General features: G+C 38.5%; 1 protein-coding gene across 2 annotated transcripts in view; it reads right to left on the bottom strand.

Moving 5' to 3' along the window:
- AOX1 (aldehyde oxidase 1) overlaps window positions 1–20,395 on the bottom strand; it is a 141,932-nt gene that overhangs the window by 110,855 nt on the left and 10,682 nt on the right. The window contains exons 7-24 of one of the 2 annotated variants that reach the window (XM_042445192.1): window positions 18,906–18,986; window positions 17,276–17,356; window positions 15,061–15,205; window positions 14,367–14,459; window positions 13,621–13,772; window positions 13,320–13,413; window positions 12,590–12,699; window positions 10,932–11,116; window positions 10,461–10,623; window positions 8,899–8,991; window positions 7,723–7,892; window positions 6,669–6,795; window positions 5,647–5,769; window positions 5,340–5,436; window positions 4,591–4,715; window positions 3,884–4,017; window positions 3,390–3,477; window positions 707–793 (exon numbers count right to left, since the gene is read on the bottom strand). The exons of the other annotated variant lie outside the window; for it this stretch is intronic. Of the exons in view, the coding sequence (XP_042301126.1) occupies window positions 707–793; window positions 3,390–3,477; window positions 3,884–4,017; window positions 4,591–4,715; window positions 5,340–5,436; window positions 5,647–5,769; window positions 6,669–6,795; window positions 7,723–7,892; window positions 8,899–8,991; window positions 10,461–10,623; window positions 10,932–11,116; window positions 12,590–12,699; window positions 13,320–13,413; window positions 13,621–13,772; window positions 14,367–14,459; window positions 15,061–15,205; window positions 17,276–17,356; window positions 18,906–18,986 (2,148 nt within the window). The remainder of the gene's footprint in view (window positions 1–706; window positions 794–3,389; window positions 3,478–3,883; window positions 4,018–4,590; window positions 4,716–5,339; window positions 5,437–5,646; window positions 5,770–6,668; window positions 6,796–7,722; window positions 7,893–8,898; window positions 8,992–10,460; window positions 10,624–10,931; window positions 11,117–12,589; window positions 12,700–13,319; window positions 13,414–13,620; window positions 13,773–14,366; window positions 14,460–15,060; window positions 15,206–17,275; window positions 17,357–18,905; window positions 18,987–20,395) is intronic. 2 annotated transcript variants of the gene reach the window in all.

The raw sequence follows: 20,395 nt of genomic DNA on the forward strand, positions 1-20,395 counted from the left end.
GAACATTTTTCAGCATTATTTTCTGAAACCTAATCCTCCAGAAAGGACTGAATGCTGTGCTTTTAACCCTTCTAACTCCAAAAGTAGATGATGATAAATGGCACTGAAAAGTGTAGAGAGAACCATCAGGTATACAGACCCTGGCATAAGTGACCCGCCAGGGAGACTAAGAATTTTCCACCCTAAAGCTAAGTTTGAAACCAAGCTGATCTAAATAATCAGCATCACACATGCACAAAATGAAATTGAGAACACATCCCTGCTGTAACCTAACGAAGAACGCTAGGTTAGAAATTGCTAGTGGATGGCAATTATCCCAAGTTACTGGATCCATATTGATTTTATTTAAAATAAGTTTTGTCACTGTTTCTTTCAAGGAAACAGAGAACACATCATCCCTGAGAGGTATTAGCCACCTCTGAGGTTGATATCCCCGACTCAGCCCTAGTAGGTTTTAACAGCCAGGATGGGCAAGGATCAAGGGAACATGTGGTTAGTTCAAATCTCCAAGCAGTTTGTCTTTGGCTTATCTTCAGGCTATAAAAGTTGAAAAGACAACATGACTACCTCCATCCATATTAGATTCTGGCAAACCTATGGGATCCAGGATGGAATGGATACAAGTAATTTCCTCTGCACAACAAATTGGCCACAGAAGAACTACAGACTGAATGATTTTGGAATTAGTTTCCCAGCTGCAACATACCGCAATGGATTCATCTGATGTACACCCAGCATTACTGTAGTATCTCACATCAAGAGCCACAATTGTGCCATCATTCATAAATCCAACCTAAAAAAATTACAGTTGTGTTGTCAGTTATTGGAGCACTAATGAAATTTCCTTCTTTATAACATAGTTTACAGAATGTCCACACAATACAATATTTATTCAATGGTATTTATGTTTGTACATATAAAGTTCTCACATAGTTCAGGTACTATGCCAAACTATGAAAGTTTGACCACAGTAGGCACTATATCCACTCCAAATGGATGAAGCATAGTTTGCAATCAGCCAATGATACAGAATCAGCAACAACAGTAGCATCCAGAGGTCACTTTCTCTGGTCCTCTGTAGCACTTGCTCCTCTCCTTGTTGTGACTTTCAAATTGGCAAACTGTGACTTGAGTAATTTCTTCAAACCAAGACTGATCCTTTTTTAGAGGAATTACAAAAAAAACAAAAACAAAAAACCACACAAAATAAACAGAGTTTATTTTTCATCTGCCCTTTCTACCAATATCCAGATGATATCTCACCTGCTCAAGCACTTGTGAAGGACTGACACAACTTGACTACAGTGCCCAGTTCACCACTTCAAAAACAAGGAGTAGACAGGTCTTCCTTTGGCAGCTATCAACAAGCAAACTTTCCTCCTCATTTTCTGATATATCTCATGGAAGCTTAATTGCAGCTAATCCATTCCTGTCAAACCCTGCCCATTTAAATTGGCTAGAGCCAGTAGTGACAAATGCACCAACACTTAGTCAAATAGAATTGTCATCAGACTATCACAAGTGACTTAACAGGAGTTTTAAGTGATTTCCCTCTTTACACGATGTAAACAAACTAGGTTCCCAAACTAAGGCAGATGTTTGCTTAAATTTATATTCTGTTGTTATCACCTAATTGTGGTTATTATAAGCTACTTTGGGCCCTCTCTTGGGAGGAAAACAGGATATAAAAATACAAAGTGTTTTGATGACTTACTAGTAACATAAGCTAAGAATGACTGAATTCATAAAATAAGTCAATAATCAACCCACAGATCAATCCTTTGCCCCTTTGACTATTCAACATTTTGAGTACTTTGATGGGAGACCACCAACAAATACTAGGTGCTGTAGACTATGGCGGGTTACAGTCCGCCAAAAAATACGTATTCCCTACGTATTAGGGTTAGGAAGGGGCGGTGCTTCCGCACCCCCCTAACCCTAGTACGTATGGAATACGTACAAAATGGCGGCGCCCGGCGTGTCGCGGCTCCTATGATGTCGCGAATGCACCAGTGGCGCCTCGCGACGTCATAGAGGCACCGCAAGGAGGAGCTCCATTTTGGAGCTCCTTTTTTGCTCCGCACGGGAGCCACGCGGTGTGGCTGCTACAGCTCCCTCACAGAGCAAACGGCGGTGGCAGCAGACTGCCTATGTTTCAGAGGAAGGACCTGCCAAACCACCTCTGAGTATTCCTTGCCTTAGAAAACCCTGTGAAATTCATGGGGTTGCCATAAGTGAACAGGTGACTTGAAGACATACACATACAGAAACATAACGGTCAGGCTATCCTACTAAGGTGAAATGTGTATTTTTCTAGTATCCAATTCTTAGTAGACCACCTTGGCACTACCTTTTGATGGTGGGATTGTGTGCTTCTGTGAAGCAAGAGGTTATGCTAACTGCAGCAGTGCTGCTAGTAAGATCTACCATGTCAAACAGGATTTAGAGTAAATGTAAACAGTTACTGGGCAGCAGCAGTGTCTGTGCTTGTCTGTGTGTGTGTGTGTGTGTGTGTGTGTGCGTGCGCGCCTGTGTGTGTGTGTGTCTGTGTGTAGGGAGTAACACTGGTGGAGGACTTCTCAGAGACAATTGTAGTGGCACTATAGCTAACTCTAAAGGAGCTAGTATTGCATAAAAGAAGGCAACAGTAAACAGCTCCTGATAATTTGTACCTTGAAAATAATATGATGAGGTAATGCAAAGTAATCGTGGAGGTTTCTGATTCATAGGGTCACCATACATTGAAGTCAACTTGATGACAAACAACAACAACAAATCCTTGGTAGATGTTACCAAGATATAGATCCCCTAAAGTTTTCTATCTTTGTAAAGCAGGAGGAAAAGAATACCCATCCTATTATGATCTGAACTCTATATAAGGGAGGAGCTGGGCATGGAAAGGAGATTGTTGGGAAGAGTGAAATGGGCTGAGAAGTCCAGAAAAGCAAGAATTGTTCAGCTTGGCAAACTAATTTTCTTTTTCAAACCACTCTTGTCATGCAGCTCGTTTGATGTAAAGACATTACAGGCTGAGCAAATCCTTTTGGAATGCATGATCAGATGCAGCACAGCTGAAAAATATTTGCTTCTTCAGTTTGCCATTTGTAGGTAAAAAAAAAATAGCATAGCATAGAAGTAATAGATTACAAGTAAGCAAAATACCTAATAGGTTATTGTTCAAAATAACAACGGCATAGTAACATTCCTTTTACAAATAACATTTACTCATTACACTTTCTCCCTATTTTTCAAGCTAAAAATGCTTTCTTAATTTTTGATGAATTTGAAAAATGGTAAAAGGATAATAATGAATTACTGAAGTGTGTATGTGTCCTTATAACCTATTATAGACTTTTAAATTAACTTTTGACGCTCTGCATTATACTTACTTCGTACCTTCCAAGAAATGGATGTCTGCCCCCAGTTATTAACATATCATCCTCTCGATCCAGAACACAACGAACTGCATGGCCAGTTCTAAAAGAACAAGAGGCAGAAATGAGAATCCAGCATTCAGATGTATCAGTCTCATTATTGACTGTAACCAATTATGGCCCTTACCTCATTAGGCCAATAAAGCACACTACTGCCAGGATAACAGTGCTTTTGGTTGGGGTCTCCCGTATGATGCTGTTGCTTTCCCACTGTTGTACCTTGTGAGAGTGTTTCAATATCAATTTTTTTACTAATTCCCAAAATTTTAATGGGGGTGGAAAGAAAAGGGAACTGTGCAGCAAAGGAAGGTGAAAAGCTACATCCACTTAACATTTAAAAAGCTGCTGAAGCATTCACAATTACGAGAAATATATATCTGTGTGTGGATTCCTCCTGTATCTGGTTAAATGTTTACTATTTAAACCATCCTTTTAAACAGCATACTTACTTATTTGCTGCCACAGCAGTGATACCAGCCAGAATAGCAGGTTTGGTTACTTTACCGCCAAAACCACCACCAACTCGTTTTACATGGCATGTGATCCTGTTGCATGGGATATTTAAAACAGAGGCCACCAGTTCCTGTAAAATCAAATCAAGTTAGAGAAATTCAAAGCAGTGTCATATACAGTATATCAGCTGTTCTTTCATTCTGAACACCTGCTCTCTCTTTTCTCCCTCTCTCCCCCTTTCTCACACACTCACACTCCATACAGATTTTGTTATGGCTATTGCCGATGTATAGCAACCACTGGCCTTTGATACAAATCATATATCTCCCTATTGTCATCCAGGCAGTTTTAAAGGACTCAGATGCAGAGCTGCACACCCAGTTCCTTAACCACATATGCATCTGAGCAGCAGGCTATTTATAATGCATATTGGCCTCTTCTATTGGATTGGGCCATTCCCTTCCACAGCAAGGATTCTCAAAAGGTTTTCCTAGATTAGGAAGTTATGCTAGATCAAGAAAAGTCCTTCAAGCACCCCCCCCAAATTACAAGCAGCACTAGCCCAATGTCTTTGTGTTAGTGACAGATAGCGTTTGGTGGTCTGTCAGATGCTTGTGCTAGGGTAGCATGTTTCCTCATGAAAAGCATTCTGATATATTTATACATTATTATGTTACTATTAGCATTATTCTCTCCTTGTTACCTGAATAAATGTTGGATGCTGTGAGGACACATAAATATCTATTTCTTCATCCTCTCTCTTTGGAATAACAAGTACACTTTGGGTTTCCATGTAGAAATGCTCCTGGCCCCCAATGTGAATCTCACCTGGTTCCAAAAATAAACCAAAAAAGAAAGCTTTCATAATCAAAAGAAGGGGAATTAGAAGAAATATACACTTTCAAAAAAGAAAAAAATAATATTTAGAAGACTAAAAAATGTCACAAGCTAGACGTACATGCAAAAGCAAGCTTTCCCCAAAGAAAAGGCTATTTCAAATTCTAAAATGGATAAAACAATAGATATTTGTACAGCTCTTTTCTTGCCACAAAACTACAGGCTGAATCTCCTTTCTGTGGAATTCTGAAATCTGAAATTCTCCAAAAACCAAAACTATTTTCATGAGTGCCTGAGGCAGTGACACCTTTGCTTTCTGAAAGTTCAATGTACACATGAAATCCAAAATACATCTGTTCCCAAGGGAGACTCAACCTGTATAAGTATTTTAATTTTTAAAAGTTTTATCTTCATCTGAGCCTAGAAGATTTTTTTTAAACTTGTGATTTTTTAGGAACTGTATTGAGTTCAGTCCTGTACTGTATATGTGTACCTAAAGGCTAGTCCCTCTGATTTCAATATAACTTATTATTTCCAGGTAACTAAGTATAGGATTACCGATCTAGAGACAGTGGGAAAACTTGCTTTTCCTCTGCAGCTTTTGTACTGGTTTACCTTTAACAATATGCTGTGCCCTAGCAAATCCTTCTTGAACATTTCCTTGCTCTAGTTTTCTTCCTGGGCTGAAGAATGACTTGTGTTCTATTGCTTCCTGCAATTGCAGTTGGAAAAAATAATAATTATAAACACATTTATGACATCATACTTTGGATACTTGTATACTTTGGTAAGCTACTCTAGGAAAGGTGGCACATACCCTAACAACATTACTCTCTCAGCTGTTGAAAGTATTCTATGGAATCTGCACATTTTTAATGTCATGTTTAGCTTTTCAATGAGACAGAGACACCTTAGAAATTACCTCAATAGTTAGAACAACCGGTTCCAGATCTTTGTATATTATTTTTATTTTTGAAGTTGCATGTTTTGCATGAGCAGCTGAATCAGCAATCACAGCACCAATGATTTGACCAACACAGGTTACCTGCAAAATATTTGAAACATTACATACACACACACACAATAAATGAAAAGAGATTTTTTTTGCTTGAATCTAGAAAGCGTTTTATGCATGCAAATTAGTAGGATCCAGTGCAAGAAAACTGCAGAGGCATTTTCCTTTGCTTGTACAAAAAATATTTATCAGCTAGAGCTGTGTGTATTTTCTTAGTGGATGTATTGTGACTGAGTTTGCAGCATCACACATAATAATGTAAATCAAAGCTAACAGTGGACATAATAAGGTGAAGAATTGTTAGGTTCCACTTATATTAGTGGGAGGGATGGGCAACTTGACTCTTTACATAGAAGCCCACACAAATTCAAAATTGTGAATTTGGAGTGAAATCAATTTGATTTAAGTCCATATGTTTGACTTGGTGACATCAATTAGAAATTTTAATTTATAAATTCACTGCATATTTTACATAGTTACTCGCATTCCCTCTGCAACTAAGTGTTTACATTCATTGAAATATTTTTATATATAGTTTATGGAGTACAGTATAATATTGTATATACAACAAGTGATGGCGTCTCATTCAGAGCCTGAAAAAAGTACTTTTTGGATTATATCTCCCAGAATATCCCAGCCAGTGAGGCCAGTGCCAATGCTGCCAGCAGAGATCTTGGGAGGCTGTAGCCAAAAAAGGTAATTTTTTCCAAATTCTGTTTTAAATATTGGCTGTTGGGAGCAGACAATCCCTGTGAATTCATGCAGCCATTTCTGAAGAAGTTGCCAGTAAGACCCCACAGCTACCATGTGCACATTTTTATCTATTAACAAATGTGTTGCCCATTTTAACAGAAATGTACTTTCTCACAAGGCAAACATATATTTACTTTTGCTTATAATTGGATTCATAAACCACATATGAACAATACCTTATCTACTGCAAACAAACTCTCTGGTTCAGTCAAGCAACAGAATTCATTTCTACCTGGGACATCTTTCCATGTTATCACATCAGTCACCCCAGGCAACTGAAGAGCTTCTGATACATCAATTGATCTGAGAAGCAAAATACAAATTATCCATTTTAGAAATGTCAAATAAAAAAGAGAGAAATACTAATTATCCACCGTTCCAACAAAATTTCACCTGTTACATTGTATTTATTTATTTAATTTTAAATTGTAAGATTATTGGGGGTGGGGGGTGCACACAGAAGAGTTTTACTAGATTGAATTTTGAAGTAAAAACTCAGCTACAGAAATTTTGTTTGAAGAAGCATTTAAATAAAAAAAGACTGCCAACATGGCTAAAGTAAGATTTTTCTACACAGTTTAAATTCCCCAATTCAACTAAGGGTTCTGTGTCACACATACAAATGAGTCCAATCCAGTCTATTTCCAAGCCAGATCCAGTCACCAGGGCTAAGTATACGTGGCCCTCTTAAATCTTCAGTCCTAACCATCAACTAGTTGGAAAGGGGTTAGGTCTAGATTCAGGTCATGTCCCAGCACAGATGTTGCTGACTGGTATAAATATAACTTAGTATATTGATTAGATGGGGGACAAAATCATATCAGATTTTCATCAGAAAATTGTAGGTGTTTGGACATAATGACATAAAGAAGAGAAGAGAAGCATCAAAAAGGAAAACATACTAAATTGGGACTTGTGTAAGAAAATACAAAGATATGAATCATAGTTTCATCAGGAATCCACAAATGTTTAATTTAATGGCAGAAAAAAAGAGAAGAGGGCACCAAAAAGAAAATAAACTGGTTAACTGAGGATTCATCCAAGGAAACATCAAGACACACAAAACATACAAGAGTGGATGAACCAGTTTTAAATAAAACATCTAAAAATGCTTCATTTTCTCAAAAAAAATTATTGGAATTTTTTTTAAAAGGCTTCAAAATGTTTGTGAACTTGATTTTTGGAGGCTTTTCAAATCCAGTGCCATATGAGCTATGTTTCTACACTCACACAATCTCTGCATAGGCTCTTGAACTTGTTACTAAGGCCAAAAAGAGTTCATTTTCCATGGTGTGAATATCATTGCAATAGACAGCTTCTCCGGTGGCATGCTTAATACCTGCATGATGCATAATAGGACAGCCTACCATATCTTGGGGCAACTGTGCAGGGTTAACATCCTGTTTAATAAAAAACAAATAAAATAATGGTATCTTTACTTTGCAGCCTGAAACTTTTACAGATCATACTTTTATGAAATGAACAATGTTTTTATTATGCATCAAGAAGTACAAAACCAACAATCAGCCATGTAATTTATGGATAATTACGAAAGTAAACATATACACAAGTATTTCTAAATGGAGCAGCGTCTACAAATGTTCATGACAAATACACACTAAGTATTCAAGGCGCATTAATTTGTCATATTCACACAATGAAATAACATTGTTTCTGTATTTCATTTTAAGTGTTCATAGGATTACAGTTCAACAGAAAGAAACATAAATGTTGTCTTTCAGTTTAAATGTAAAATTCCACAGGCCATTCCTAATTTCAACTATGTTCTTACAAGGAGAAAGGTGGTTCCAAATCTGCCAACAAAAATTACTGTAATCCACAATAGAATCAGAACTTTGTCTATTCACTTTCTTCTTCTCACTCTCACTCAGGGTATATGTGATCAAAAGTGTTCCTGAAGTTTTGCAGGGGAAACACATCTTCCCCCTTTGCTTCCCAGCTTGCTACCCGCTCAACTCAGTATGATACATCTTAATGTAAGTTGTAAGTATGATACAATTCAACATTGGGCCTTCATGCAGCCTCTGTTGGGTTGATCAGCACCAGATTTTGGCCTTGTGGAGTAAAACATTTGTGTGTAAAACAAATGACAGAGAGATACAGCCCCCAATACTTTTCTATCAATCTCTTTAGCCACTTCTCCCAAGCGGAATTCTGCACTGTGTTTCTATAAGCTTTCAAAATCTTTGAAAATCCCAAGAAGCAACTTGTGTGATGGAACAAACAAGGATGGCCATGATCCAGCTCCTCTATAACTTCTGGTGCAAGTAGCTCAAGTGGCACAATGAGCTGCTAGGTATATGCAGGAGAGACTGAAAGAGTCAGAGCATCTCCTTTATCATAGCAAAAATGGCTAAGGTTTGTCATATGCTTAACATCACTGACCTGGTACTTTTGGGAACTCTGAAGTAATGTGGCATGGAACTCCTTCAGACTGCTCATATATTTTCTTGGTACAGCTGGATACCTAGATGGATGCTGAAAAATCAAAATATGTTATTTATGACTTATCCTTTTTTTATTTAACACTTATCCCATTTGTGTCTTGTCCTCCATTCAAGATGCTCAAGGTGGCATCTCACAATATTAATGTAACCTGAATTAGGTTAGAAAAATATAGTATTTCCCTGAGGCAGCCAACATGTGCTGTTGCTGAGCAGGGGCTTAATACAAACTCCATTCCAAATGCAGCTGTCCATTGGGTCTTAAAAATACAGAAGACCCAATCCCAATGCTTGATGCAGTGGTCTCTTTTGCTCTAGGTATGCTTAGAGGGGCTGGCACCATGCCTAGTTGCTACCCAGAACGATGGCTCTGAGTAATAGGGAACAAAGCCCTTGGATGGCATCTGCCATCACAGTACTTTGTTGGAGGTTGGTGCGAGTTCTTGCCCCAAGCTACATGCAAGAGATCACGGGATGTAGAGTTCCTGCAATCTTAGCAGCGAGAATTGGCAGAGTCATATACCTTGCACACATGACTGCCAGCCATTGTTGGCTGAGACATCCTTATGACCCACCCACCCTCCCTATTTTGCATTATGGTGCTGGCATCATATCCCTAGGCTTTGGCAGGTTGCCTTCGGGGGCTGGGAGCGGATTTTCCTATGTTGTTTGAGCATGGGCTTTCGCCTTTCTTGGGATTTTGGGATTGGAAGTTACACGGGTGTGTTTTTCTTTGACTTTTGTGTTTTAGTTCCTCCCTAACTGTCCTTCGTATGGCTAGCTATCTGGTATTATTGCTTGCTTTGGATTCCTACAGGTAGTGCACTGAGCCTTGGTGTACCAGGGTGTACAGATACTTACCTCTATCCCAAACATGCTGCTTTGTCACAACTGGCAGTTATTCCCTCTACTTGAATGTATATTTAATGACTCTGATTGATTTACGAGGCCATTATGATTTATTTATGATGATATTATGATTGATTTATGATGACATTTGATGGATTCATGACATTATGATTTATAATGACACTATGATTAATTTATGGTGTTATTATGAAAGATTTATGAGGACATTTTGAGTGATTTATAATGGTATTATAACTGAATTTATGATCGAATATGGAAGATTTATGGTGGCTTTGTGATTGATTTATGACCCCTGTATTCCGCAATAAATTTGTGGCCATTTTATAACCCATATGACAGTGTCCGCCCCTCTTTGTCATAGCACAGTGGGATGGGGAAACACTCCAGCCAGGGGGCCCTTGACATTCTGTAATTGTTTTGCTGTTGCTCCCCCCCTACACACACACATAGTCTGCCATGTTCTGTTCACAGTGGGAAAGAGCTTTACCCCTGCTTTTTCCCAATTACTCACAGCTGTTTAGTTTTTTCCCCCTGAAAGTAAGATAACTTGGGACTCTGCCTAACCATTATAAAACAATTACAAATTTGTCATGTTCCCTTGACCTTTGTAGCCCAACAGTTATAGAAAATTACCATTTGGTTTAATCGTTGCTGTATTTGTAAATAGAATTTAAATATAAAACTGATAACCAGAGCTCGTTTGTATTCTGTCATTCCTACAGGAGTTGGCTGAAGGACAGAAATCTCCTCAGAGACTAGCCTGCAAGCTTCTTTCAGGATATGTTCATTCCAGTTCCTGTAAGAGGGAAAATGTACTGATGATGCAGAACTAGGTTATTATTTTAGGACTTCTTACAGAAAAACTTAAATCTCTCTCTCTTGCAATGACACTCAAAAACTGAGTATGCTAATGTGACTTGAAGTCAGAGTCAGAAATGTAAACAATACCATCGCTATACAAAATGTAACACATAACTATCAAATTGTTTAATTCTGTCAAAGCCGATGGTTCTATGAAAGACAAACAAGACATATTTCTCTGTGGGACTGCCCTGAAAAAAACACTGAAACAGACATTTGGTTTTAAAGAAATTCATACTTTACCTCCCTATGAGCAACTGGCAAGATTTTTTTGCACAGACAGTGGTAGAAGCAATGCCTCCATAAAAAAAGCTGATGTCTGCAATAATATCTGAGTCTGGCTTAAAGAAGACCCTCATTCCAGCATTCACAATAGGCAGGGCATTTTCCCGGCGTTGGGCCTGCCGGAATGCTGAAACAAACTCACCCTGAAAGAAATGGAAGGTTTACAACTCATTAGCTTTCAACTACATTGGCAATTGCTTCTGGGTTTAAACAGTTCCAGTTAAGCACAACTGCAGCATGTCATCAAACTTGATGTTCATTTTTTATAAGCACATTAACACTGAGAAAAAAAAAGACCAGCACCATTCCTAAGGATACAGTATTTACAGTCAACTCATGAAGTACAGCTTTGTATGTTATAAGGAAGATACAACAATAAATTCACTGATTTTCTATCTAATGTGGGATATTAACGGAATAAATAAAGTATATACACAACTATAAATCGATCTCATGTATGAGTTGAGGCCAGGCTTGGGGACCAAAATGATGGATTTTGATATCATCCGTGGATAAGTCGAGTAAGACTTAGGGTCATGTAACAAAGGATCTAAATAATGAATAAAGCAAAGGAAAACAGGACCAAAGAACTAACAGAATTGCAGGAGGCATAACTGTTTGAGTTCACACTAAAGGATGAATGGATGAGAGAACAGAAGAAGGCTAGTATATCCAGGACAGATTATACTCTTGTGTTTCTCCAGGGGATGGTTTCTATTTTTATGAGAATTAAGGTACAGTACTTACATTGACCTGTGGATGACTCAGATTTTTGGGTCAAATTTTTGACTAAAATTTCTTGACTTATACATGAGTATATACAGTACTCATAAGCCCCTGCTAACAAATAAGCAAAGGCATCCAAGTTGAAGTGGAGTCATATAACACCAACTTATTGCCCAGAAACACAGAATTAGCTGCCATTCCTGGGGCCACACAACAGAGAAAGCAACAGTCTCACCCACTAGTTCCAACTCAGCAGCCTGCTGAATTACTGCCTGCTATGGAGAAGTGAAGAGCTTTGGTGAACAGAAAATCAGGACTGACTAAACCAGATGTGGATAACTTCTGAGTGCATTGAGGGACTGACACTGGGGGTCTGGGATTTGCATGTAGTTTGAAGATCACCATTTGCCCACCCTGGTCTAAGCCAAACATGAAAGGGAGTCCTGTTCACATTTCACAATGCTTCAGGCATTAGAACAAAGTTTCTATAGACTCAAATATCAGATCCTCCAAAGAAGGCAGTAGAGCCAAGGCAAGGGAAGGTGTGGGGTCTGGGAGCACCTTGGGTGGAGAAGCATGGCTGCATGGAAGAGAGGAGGAGGAGTGGAAGGAATATTATATCTTGGGAAATTGTGGGAAGCACTATAACTTGATTGCACTGTAAATCATGAGAAAGCTTTCTAATTCTGGCAAGTACATATTGCTAGTTATCTGTTGCAAACTGCCTTGGGAGAACAACACATGAGTACTTCAAATAAATGAAAGGCAACACATGAATACTTCAAATAAGTGAATAAATGTTTATGTTTTGTTGTCCATTTTGGAATACTTAAATCAAATAACACAGAAACCAAGGCATAATCATCCCCACAAACCATTGTATCCCTTACCGTTTTTGAATAAGGCATGTGAACAGACACTAAAATCTCATCTGCTGCAAGCAAAGCATTTTCATTCCCAGTCAAAAAATCTTCATTTAAAGGAATCTGCCGAGTTCCATCTGCAGGATAAATTACTCCAATAAAAGATGCAGCTTATTTCTTATCTGAGATGTTTGTTTATCTTTACATGTGGTTGTTATCGTATGTCTTCAAGTTATTTCTGACTTATGGTGACCCTAAAGCAAACCTATCACAGATTTTTCTTTGCAAGATGTGTTAAGAGGGTTTTTTGCTACTGACTTTTGCTGAGGGAGTATGACTTGTTCAAAGCCATCGGCAGAGTAAGTGTTCAAACCCTGGCCTGCATGGTCATAATCCAATGCCCAAACTATTACATCATGCTGTCTCTCTTATCTTTATATACAATGATAGGACAAGATAAAATAAACAATCTGCACATTCTTGGGTGAAAAAATGGGTGTCTTAATATTTCAGACACCAGGTCGAAGAAGAAGAAAATTGTGTGAGATTCTTTGCACAATTTTGTTGGAGTTAGCAATACAAAACTCTTTGAATTCTCACATAAGAGGGATAATATTGCTGCAATTATTTGTTCTTGCAGGCAGAAAGAAAAGAATTGAAGATTTATATTCCTAGCTCTCTACTATGATATATCTGAGAGCAACTAATACTGTCTGATTGTTGCAGCTCAGTAAATGTCAGCTGTGTCAATACTCACATATTGATGCCAGATTGAGAACACAGCGGCCAGCAGCAAGAACAGGATTTAGATCTGACGATGTACGTCGGCTGATGATGTTGCCTCCTAAACACTAAAGATAGACAGTGGATTTTGCATTTCACTTATGTAATAAACATAACTAAGTATCTACCCAAGAAACTGATAAAAGCCATATTATGTCCATGGACAAAATGGACTGTATTGTGAAATTTAGCATTAAAAGAAAATGCCAGATTATTGGAGCTTTTTAATTTTAAAAAATTCATTCACTTAGCACATTTTAATACCAGAAACATACAGCCATGTTCCTGATCTGTTGTCCACCCAGACGTTTTAACTGTTGCAAGAGGGCATGGAAAATCTCTGTTTTCTCCCTTGGAAGCACTGAGACAATGTTTGTCAAGATGTCTTTCATTAAGGACAAGCTGCAGGCTGCTCCTAGTGTTAAACCTGTGAGGGGAAAAAAGGTTTTTTAAACAGTAAAATTAATATCTTTTCTAATTCTAAAAAATGCACATTCTGAGTATTTAATTTGATGATTCACTGGGATACCTATGGAAGTATTCAAAGTTAAACATCTTAAGGAAAAGAAACTGGCCAGCCTTGTTCAGGTATGTACTTTGTTGAGTTCAACATATGAGAAGGTGAGTGCCTAGACCTACCATCATCCGTTTCTTCATATGGGTAGCAATAAGTCTGAAGAGAATTCCTGTTTGAATGGATACATTCTAAAAGAGCAATAACCCTGATTGTCTATTCTTCTTGCTTATGTTGAGATACTCCATGCAGACAGGAACCTCTTCTCACTTTACAAGGATGCTAGAGATGTGATGCCAGGTATTTTTCCTTTCCATGTTTAAACAATATGCTTCAGGGCTACTTGAATAGGGTCACTAAAAGAGAGAATCCCCAGAACATGCAAAACAGGGGTGTATCAACTGCAGTCCACAGTCTGGAAGAGAGCAGGAGAAATGTTGCAGAGACGATGGAAGGGGAAATGCTCCTATTTTCTCTTGTACAATAAAATAAAAGTTCAAAACTTACCAGTTTTTGAAAAAATTACTGTGTTCAGATCAAAAATCCTAGTAGGAGAGATGATAACTGGGTGAAAAGCTCCTTTAAACTTCAATTCAGTTCCTAATAACAATAGAGAAGACTTATTGATGTAACTGTGAGATGGACTTTAGGTCAAGAAATTCTAAATTCAAATTATGCAAGGGAAGCAGGGACACTGGCTCATTATGGGTCTTTCAAATGCTCAACCTGGAATGACAAAGAATAACAGACTGACAACAAAATACAAATATAATGTAAACACTGAAGCCACACATTCAGTATCCATAGACCATTCCCCAATTCCAACAATCAGGGATCCATGAATGATAATGCCTATACGTCGTCCATATAGACCAAATGAACCTACAATCTGCCCTCAGTACACCTCCTTGCATCATAACACATACAGTGATGCTATTTCATGAACTCCCAGCATGCAGAGAACAGTGGCTCCACAGGCATACTATCAGGCAGGGGTTTGACTGTCCTTATGGCACTCACAATCCCCATTTTTCAACACAAGGGATAATGGGGAGGATGTACAACACAACATCCACATAAAGCAATCTGAAATGCTGCAGGGTGCCACAGACTGAAACAAATTTGGCTTTCTAGAAAATAATTCTGGTTGTAGTTAAAGCTGTATGCAAATGTTGTTGCTTTATTAACATTGCTTTATTACCAACAATGGTATTTCCTACTACGAGAGGTGCTTCTGGGAATTTGGATTTCAGCTCTAGCAGTTCCTTCAGACTTGATGGAGAAATCCATGTTGTTCTTTCTCCACAGAAAATGAGAGTTATTTTTTGTTGGTCAGTAGCCAGTAACTGTAAAGGAAAGGATATACATTTACCACTGAAAAGCATAAATCACAATTATATTGTACCACTTTCATCTCAAAAAAGCATCCAGCTTTTACAAGACTTTGGGGCATAAGTGAATATATACTTAGTTATGACACAACATCTACCTTTGACTGCATAACCAGAACCATACTTGTGGCATACTGACAGCAGTGACCATTTATCTCTTGCAGAGACTTTGGCTGCATCTACACTGCAGAATTAATGTAGTCAGTGGTGTTGCTATGGGGGTGCAGGGACAGTGGACCGCACTAGATGACACCTTAAGGGAGGGGTGATACCACTGTTTCTCAAACATCTGCCTTTGGGCAAAAACAGGCTGTGGCATTAATCTGTTTCTGTTTAAAATGCTGTAAGAGATGGTGTGAGTTGGGTGAGGCTCAGTGAAAGAAGAGGCCCAGATTTAAAATTTTATTTATTTAAAAAATTATTTTTAATTTTAATTTTTTAAAAAATATATATTTAAATTTTCTTTTTAAAAAATCACATTTTACAAATTTTTCACATTAGCCACATGAAACTATGCATGTGTAATATCATTCTGTGTGTATGATATTGTAATGTAAAGGTATAATTTTAATTTTGCTAGTTGTTTATGACACAACTATTGCCATTAGATTCAGCGATATATATAATTTGCAATTTATGAGTAACATTAGTACCAAAAACATTACTAAAGATTCTGTATGGTGTGGTATAGGAGGAGGTAATGGGTGTGTGTGACACCATGAGTTACCACACCGGGAGAAATCAACCGTAGTGATGCCACTGGAAGTTTGACACTGCTTTAAATGCCATGGCTCAGTGCTGTGGATTTCTGGGGTTTGTAATTTGATGTGATATTTAGCTTTCTCTCTCTGAAATCTCTGGTGCCACAACAAACTACAAGTCCCAGGATTACATAGAATGGAGCTACTACAGTTAAATCAGTGTCCAGTTGCATTAATTCTGCAGTGTGGCAGCAGCCTAACCTAGTGGAATTAATTAATTGTCAGTATTTTCCTCCCTCATATAACTAAAGCTTTTCTTATGCATACTTTAATGCATGCATATTAGATCACAGTGGATGGTCCCTGAATCATATCCACTCCCCCTGCTACCAGCATTTTCTGGGTAAAGGGCTAATGCTTTCCCTCACTCCTAATTCCAGTTTGGTTAGCAGGAATCACTTGAAACCTTTCAGCTCTATTTTAGACTGACCATAGCTGTGTTTTATGTCGGATCCTGAAATAAACTGTGGTTAGTCTTAACTAGGGTTACTTGAAACAAGCTGACTTCAAACCATAATTTATGCTTTAATGAATCAGTTAAGATTAACTGTAATTTATTTTTTGCTAAATATGGTTAATTGAAAAGCAAAGCAAAAATGTCCAGTTTTCTCCTTATAGCTATACTGGAATAGGAAAAGGGAGAATGCATGAATTCTGGCAAGTCTCATGCACATGACAATAAGCAATCATGTCTCAATTAGGCCCTCTATATGTTCAGTTCATATGGCTGAGGAAAATATTTGAATCTTGCTTCTTAAGCGGTAAATTTCACTTAATCACATGGCTTGCCCACATTTGCTATTTGCACTGTGGTGAAAAAACAGGCTTGAGGCCAACAAGGACCATTGGGGGATGGGGTGGGGGAAAGTCTTCTGGCCTTTAAACCAGGACCCTAGTATGGATCAGAGACTCTATGTGTGAAAGAAAAAAAATCTTGCAGTCAAAGGCAAACTATATGATTAATGCAATCTATTGCTTGACCTTTAGATACTCACTCCATACAGGGGATAAAATGTATTGCTTGTGGCAATAACCTCTGCCTCCCTAGGGAGGTCTTGTTGGTACTTTTGAGAATCCCTGATGTAAGATCAGTGTGCAGTGGCACTTCATATCTAAAACAGCCTAATCTTAAGCAATTAAAGCACTGCACACCTACATCCACTGACTTTAGTGGCCCTGGAATGCCTAGCTCTGTGCTGAATCAATGTAGGACATATGGGCATAAAGGCAAGGTTCCATTTTTTGAAATCAACTCCCATCTTACTATGAGTTCAGGTGGAAAAAATTGTTTCTGCGTTGGGTCCTGTGCCTGGAATTCTTCCGCTGTTAATGGCTTTCTGCAAATCTTAAGAAACACAAAAGGGGCACATTATTATTAAGATGGCTAGTCATAGCACTGATCTCCTTGTTGTTCTGTAAGCATACAGCAACCTATTTTCTGGCTCTGTCAGCTTGAGACTTACTGTATAGAGTCTACCACAATATATGGCTAAAATGATACATTTACACTGTAGAGATAATGCAGTTTGACACCACCTTAACTGTCATGGCTTCATACTGCAAAATCTTGGTATTTTAGTTTTGTGAGGCACCAGCACTCCTTGGGGCCCATTCATACTAAAGAAATAAGCCATGTTATTTCATGGATTTGCCACGACTGAATCTTCCGTGGCATTTGATTTGCTACAATCGAATCTTTCCATGGCATTTTATCCCAGATGGACAAAAATGCCATGGAGAGATTCAGTCCTGGCAGTCATGACAGCGGGGACAGATGTGGATGAGGAAAAGAAGGAAGAGTGCAAGAGGAGGAAGGCTGATGCCCTGATTGGAGCTGGCAGGGAGAGAGGCAGAGAAAGGAGGACCCAAACGGAGGTGACACAGAGGGAGGAAGAGAAAGGAAGACCCAATCGGTGGCAGCGAGGGAGGAAGAGAAAAGAGGACCTGATCAAAGGTGGCAGGGAGGGAGGAAGAGAAGGAAGGATGCAATCGGGGAGAGGAAAAGAAGGACCCAAATGGAGATGGCAGGGAGGAAGAGGGGCTGCAAATGGGATTGATTTGTATGTTCCCAGTAGTGATTCCCACAAAAAAAGCGGTTCTTTTAAAAAGAATCTCTGATTTCCCCATGTTAAAAAACCCTGGGTTAAGAGGGATTTGCACACACACACCCTGAAATCAGGTCAGGAAAACCCGGTCCGAATCTGAACAATCCCCAGGAAAGCCCAGCACAAGTGTGAACATCCCAATTTGCACCGGTTTGGAAACCAGGTTATTTTTCAGTGTGAATGGGCCCTTGGAAGAGCAGGCTAAATACCTTGTAAAACCACAAATCCCAGGATTCCATAGGATGGAGCTATAGCACCTAAAGTGGTGTCAAACAGTATTATTTCTACAGTGCAGATGCCCCCTAAATCTAGACTTGTTCATTTGGGCTATGAGGAGATTTGTTTCCTACCAAAAATGGAAAATAAAAGATGACCTAACTAAAAGTACATGCAAGAAAACAGAAACAAAAACCTTTGTGGAATGCTTCACAAACCTTCACAGCATGATATGATGCTAAAAACATTATTCCTCAGACATGCTTTGATATTCAGTAACACTGGAAAGGTTGTACTATCCCAGACGTTCAAATACAATCTAGTATAAAGTAGGGATGAGTGTGCTCTGGAAGGTCACAGTCCCCCCCTTGCAGCTGCCATTTTGGTGGATTAGGAATTGTGTTTTGGCCATTGCTTTAAAGCAAATTAAAGCTGTTACAGGATGGGGGTGGCCTGAAACAGTTCTATCTATCTGTCTCTTGGCCCCTCTATATTCACATATTAAAAGATTCAAAATCCTGATAAAATAATAAGAAATAAACAAGTTCAGTTTTTACAAATATAATAACATACTTCATTTTGTTTGCAGAGGAAGGTTTCTTCTATATCCATGCAACAATTCCCTTTCTCTTTTAGTTTACAGCAGCTGAAATCCTAAAGAAATAAGCATAATTTATTGTTAACATTGTTAACAAAATAAATCTGAATGGAATTCCGAAATTCAATATCTCTGCAGAGATTCCACTGAAAGTCTGAGGAACCAACTTCAGGTTTTGTATTGCCATGATTTAACAATGCTGGTAACCTTTCTCATAGAAATGAACGTGGCATGAAATGGGTGTTGTGGCAACTATATTTCTTCCTCCATACTATTTCTGGTTTTGCAGATGCTTTGAAATTGTTTCCAAAATCTGACACCTTTTTGAACCAAAATTAGAGTGGCATAAATAATCTAGACTTGGATAATGGTATTTCTGTTATGCCAGAAACCCATTTTTCATCTTCAGCCATGATTTGTAGGCCCATCCCTTCCATTCTTGTAGAATGTTCCACATGCATAATTCCCATTCAGTTGCAGCTTCCTCTGCACACATATCTGGGAATGTCTCCACACTTTACAATTATAACAATCTGATACCATTTTAAATGTAATGGTTCCATCTTACTGAAATCTGGGACTTGTCAGAATCCATATACATAGTTTTGTAATGTTGGCATGATGTTATCATGATATTAGGGGATGAAGACATGAAGGTAAGGTACTATGGTGATTTAATGCTGTACAGTATGTTGGCTATTGAGGAGGGGATATCAATTGTGTTAAATCCAAGCCTGGGAAACAAATGGAAGGGGCAGATGGCCAGTGGCAAAATAGAGTTGTAGTTTTATAACCCCAATTGTCCTGCCATGGATATGAGCTGTGAAACCGGGCTGATCTTCTTCCTGAAGGGAGATGATGGAGGGAAACATGAAGAGCCATTTGATCTTGATTAAAGGGGGGAAACGATTGAGGTTGGAAACGGGGGACTGGAGGACGGGAAAGTATTTGTGATGGTCCGAAGGGGAACTTTTTCAATTCTGACACTGAGCTGGGACAGGGAAATTTCTGTCTTGATACCCAGAATAAATCTCTAGTTTCTACTATATAGTGAGGCATTTTAATCTTTGTACGTCGCTTTGATTATCTCTACAAAAAGCGGGATAGAAATAAAAGTTTTATTTGTTTTATTTATTACACTACCATGCTGTCTTGGTTATTGGGAACTGGACCCTCTGATCCTGATAGGACTTTTGGTTTGGTGAAGGATTCTAGAATTTTCTGCTACTGGAATGCCTTATGTCTGCAGTCTAAAAGGAGTGCTGTAAAGTGATTCTAGAAACAAAATTCAGGAGCCCCTTTTGGCATATGGACCAATAAACCTAGTCATTCGGATACTGATGATTGATAAAAAAATAATGGAGTTTTTACTGTGTATTATGTAGAATGCAAGCCTTTGTTACTCTGCAGGATTCTGTAATTTATGTTTTGCTACTATGATTCAGCCACAGAAAATGTAATAACA

This window comes from Sceloporus undulatus, chromosome 1 (assembly GCF_019175285.1).
Source record: "Sceloporus undulatus isolate JIND9_A2432 ecotype Alabama chromosome 1, SceUnd_v1.1, whole genome shotgun sequence".
In the NCBI taxonomy this organism is placed as follows: Eukaryota; Metazoa; Chordata; class Lepidosauria; order Squamata; family Phrynosomatidae; genus Sceloporus; species Sceloporus undulatus.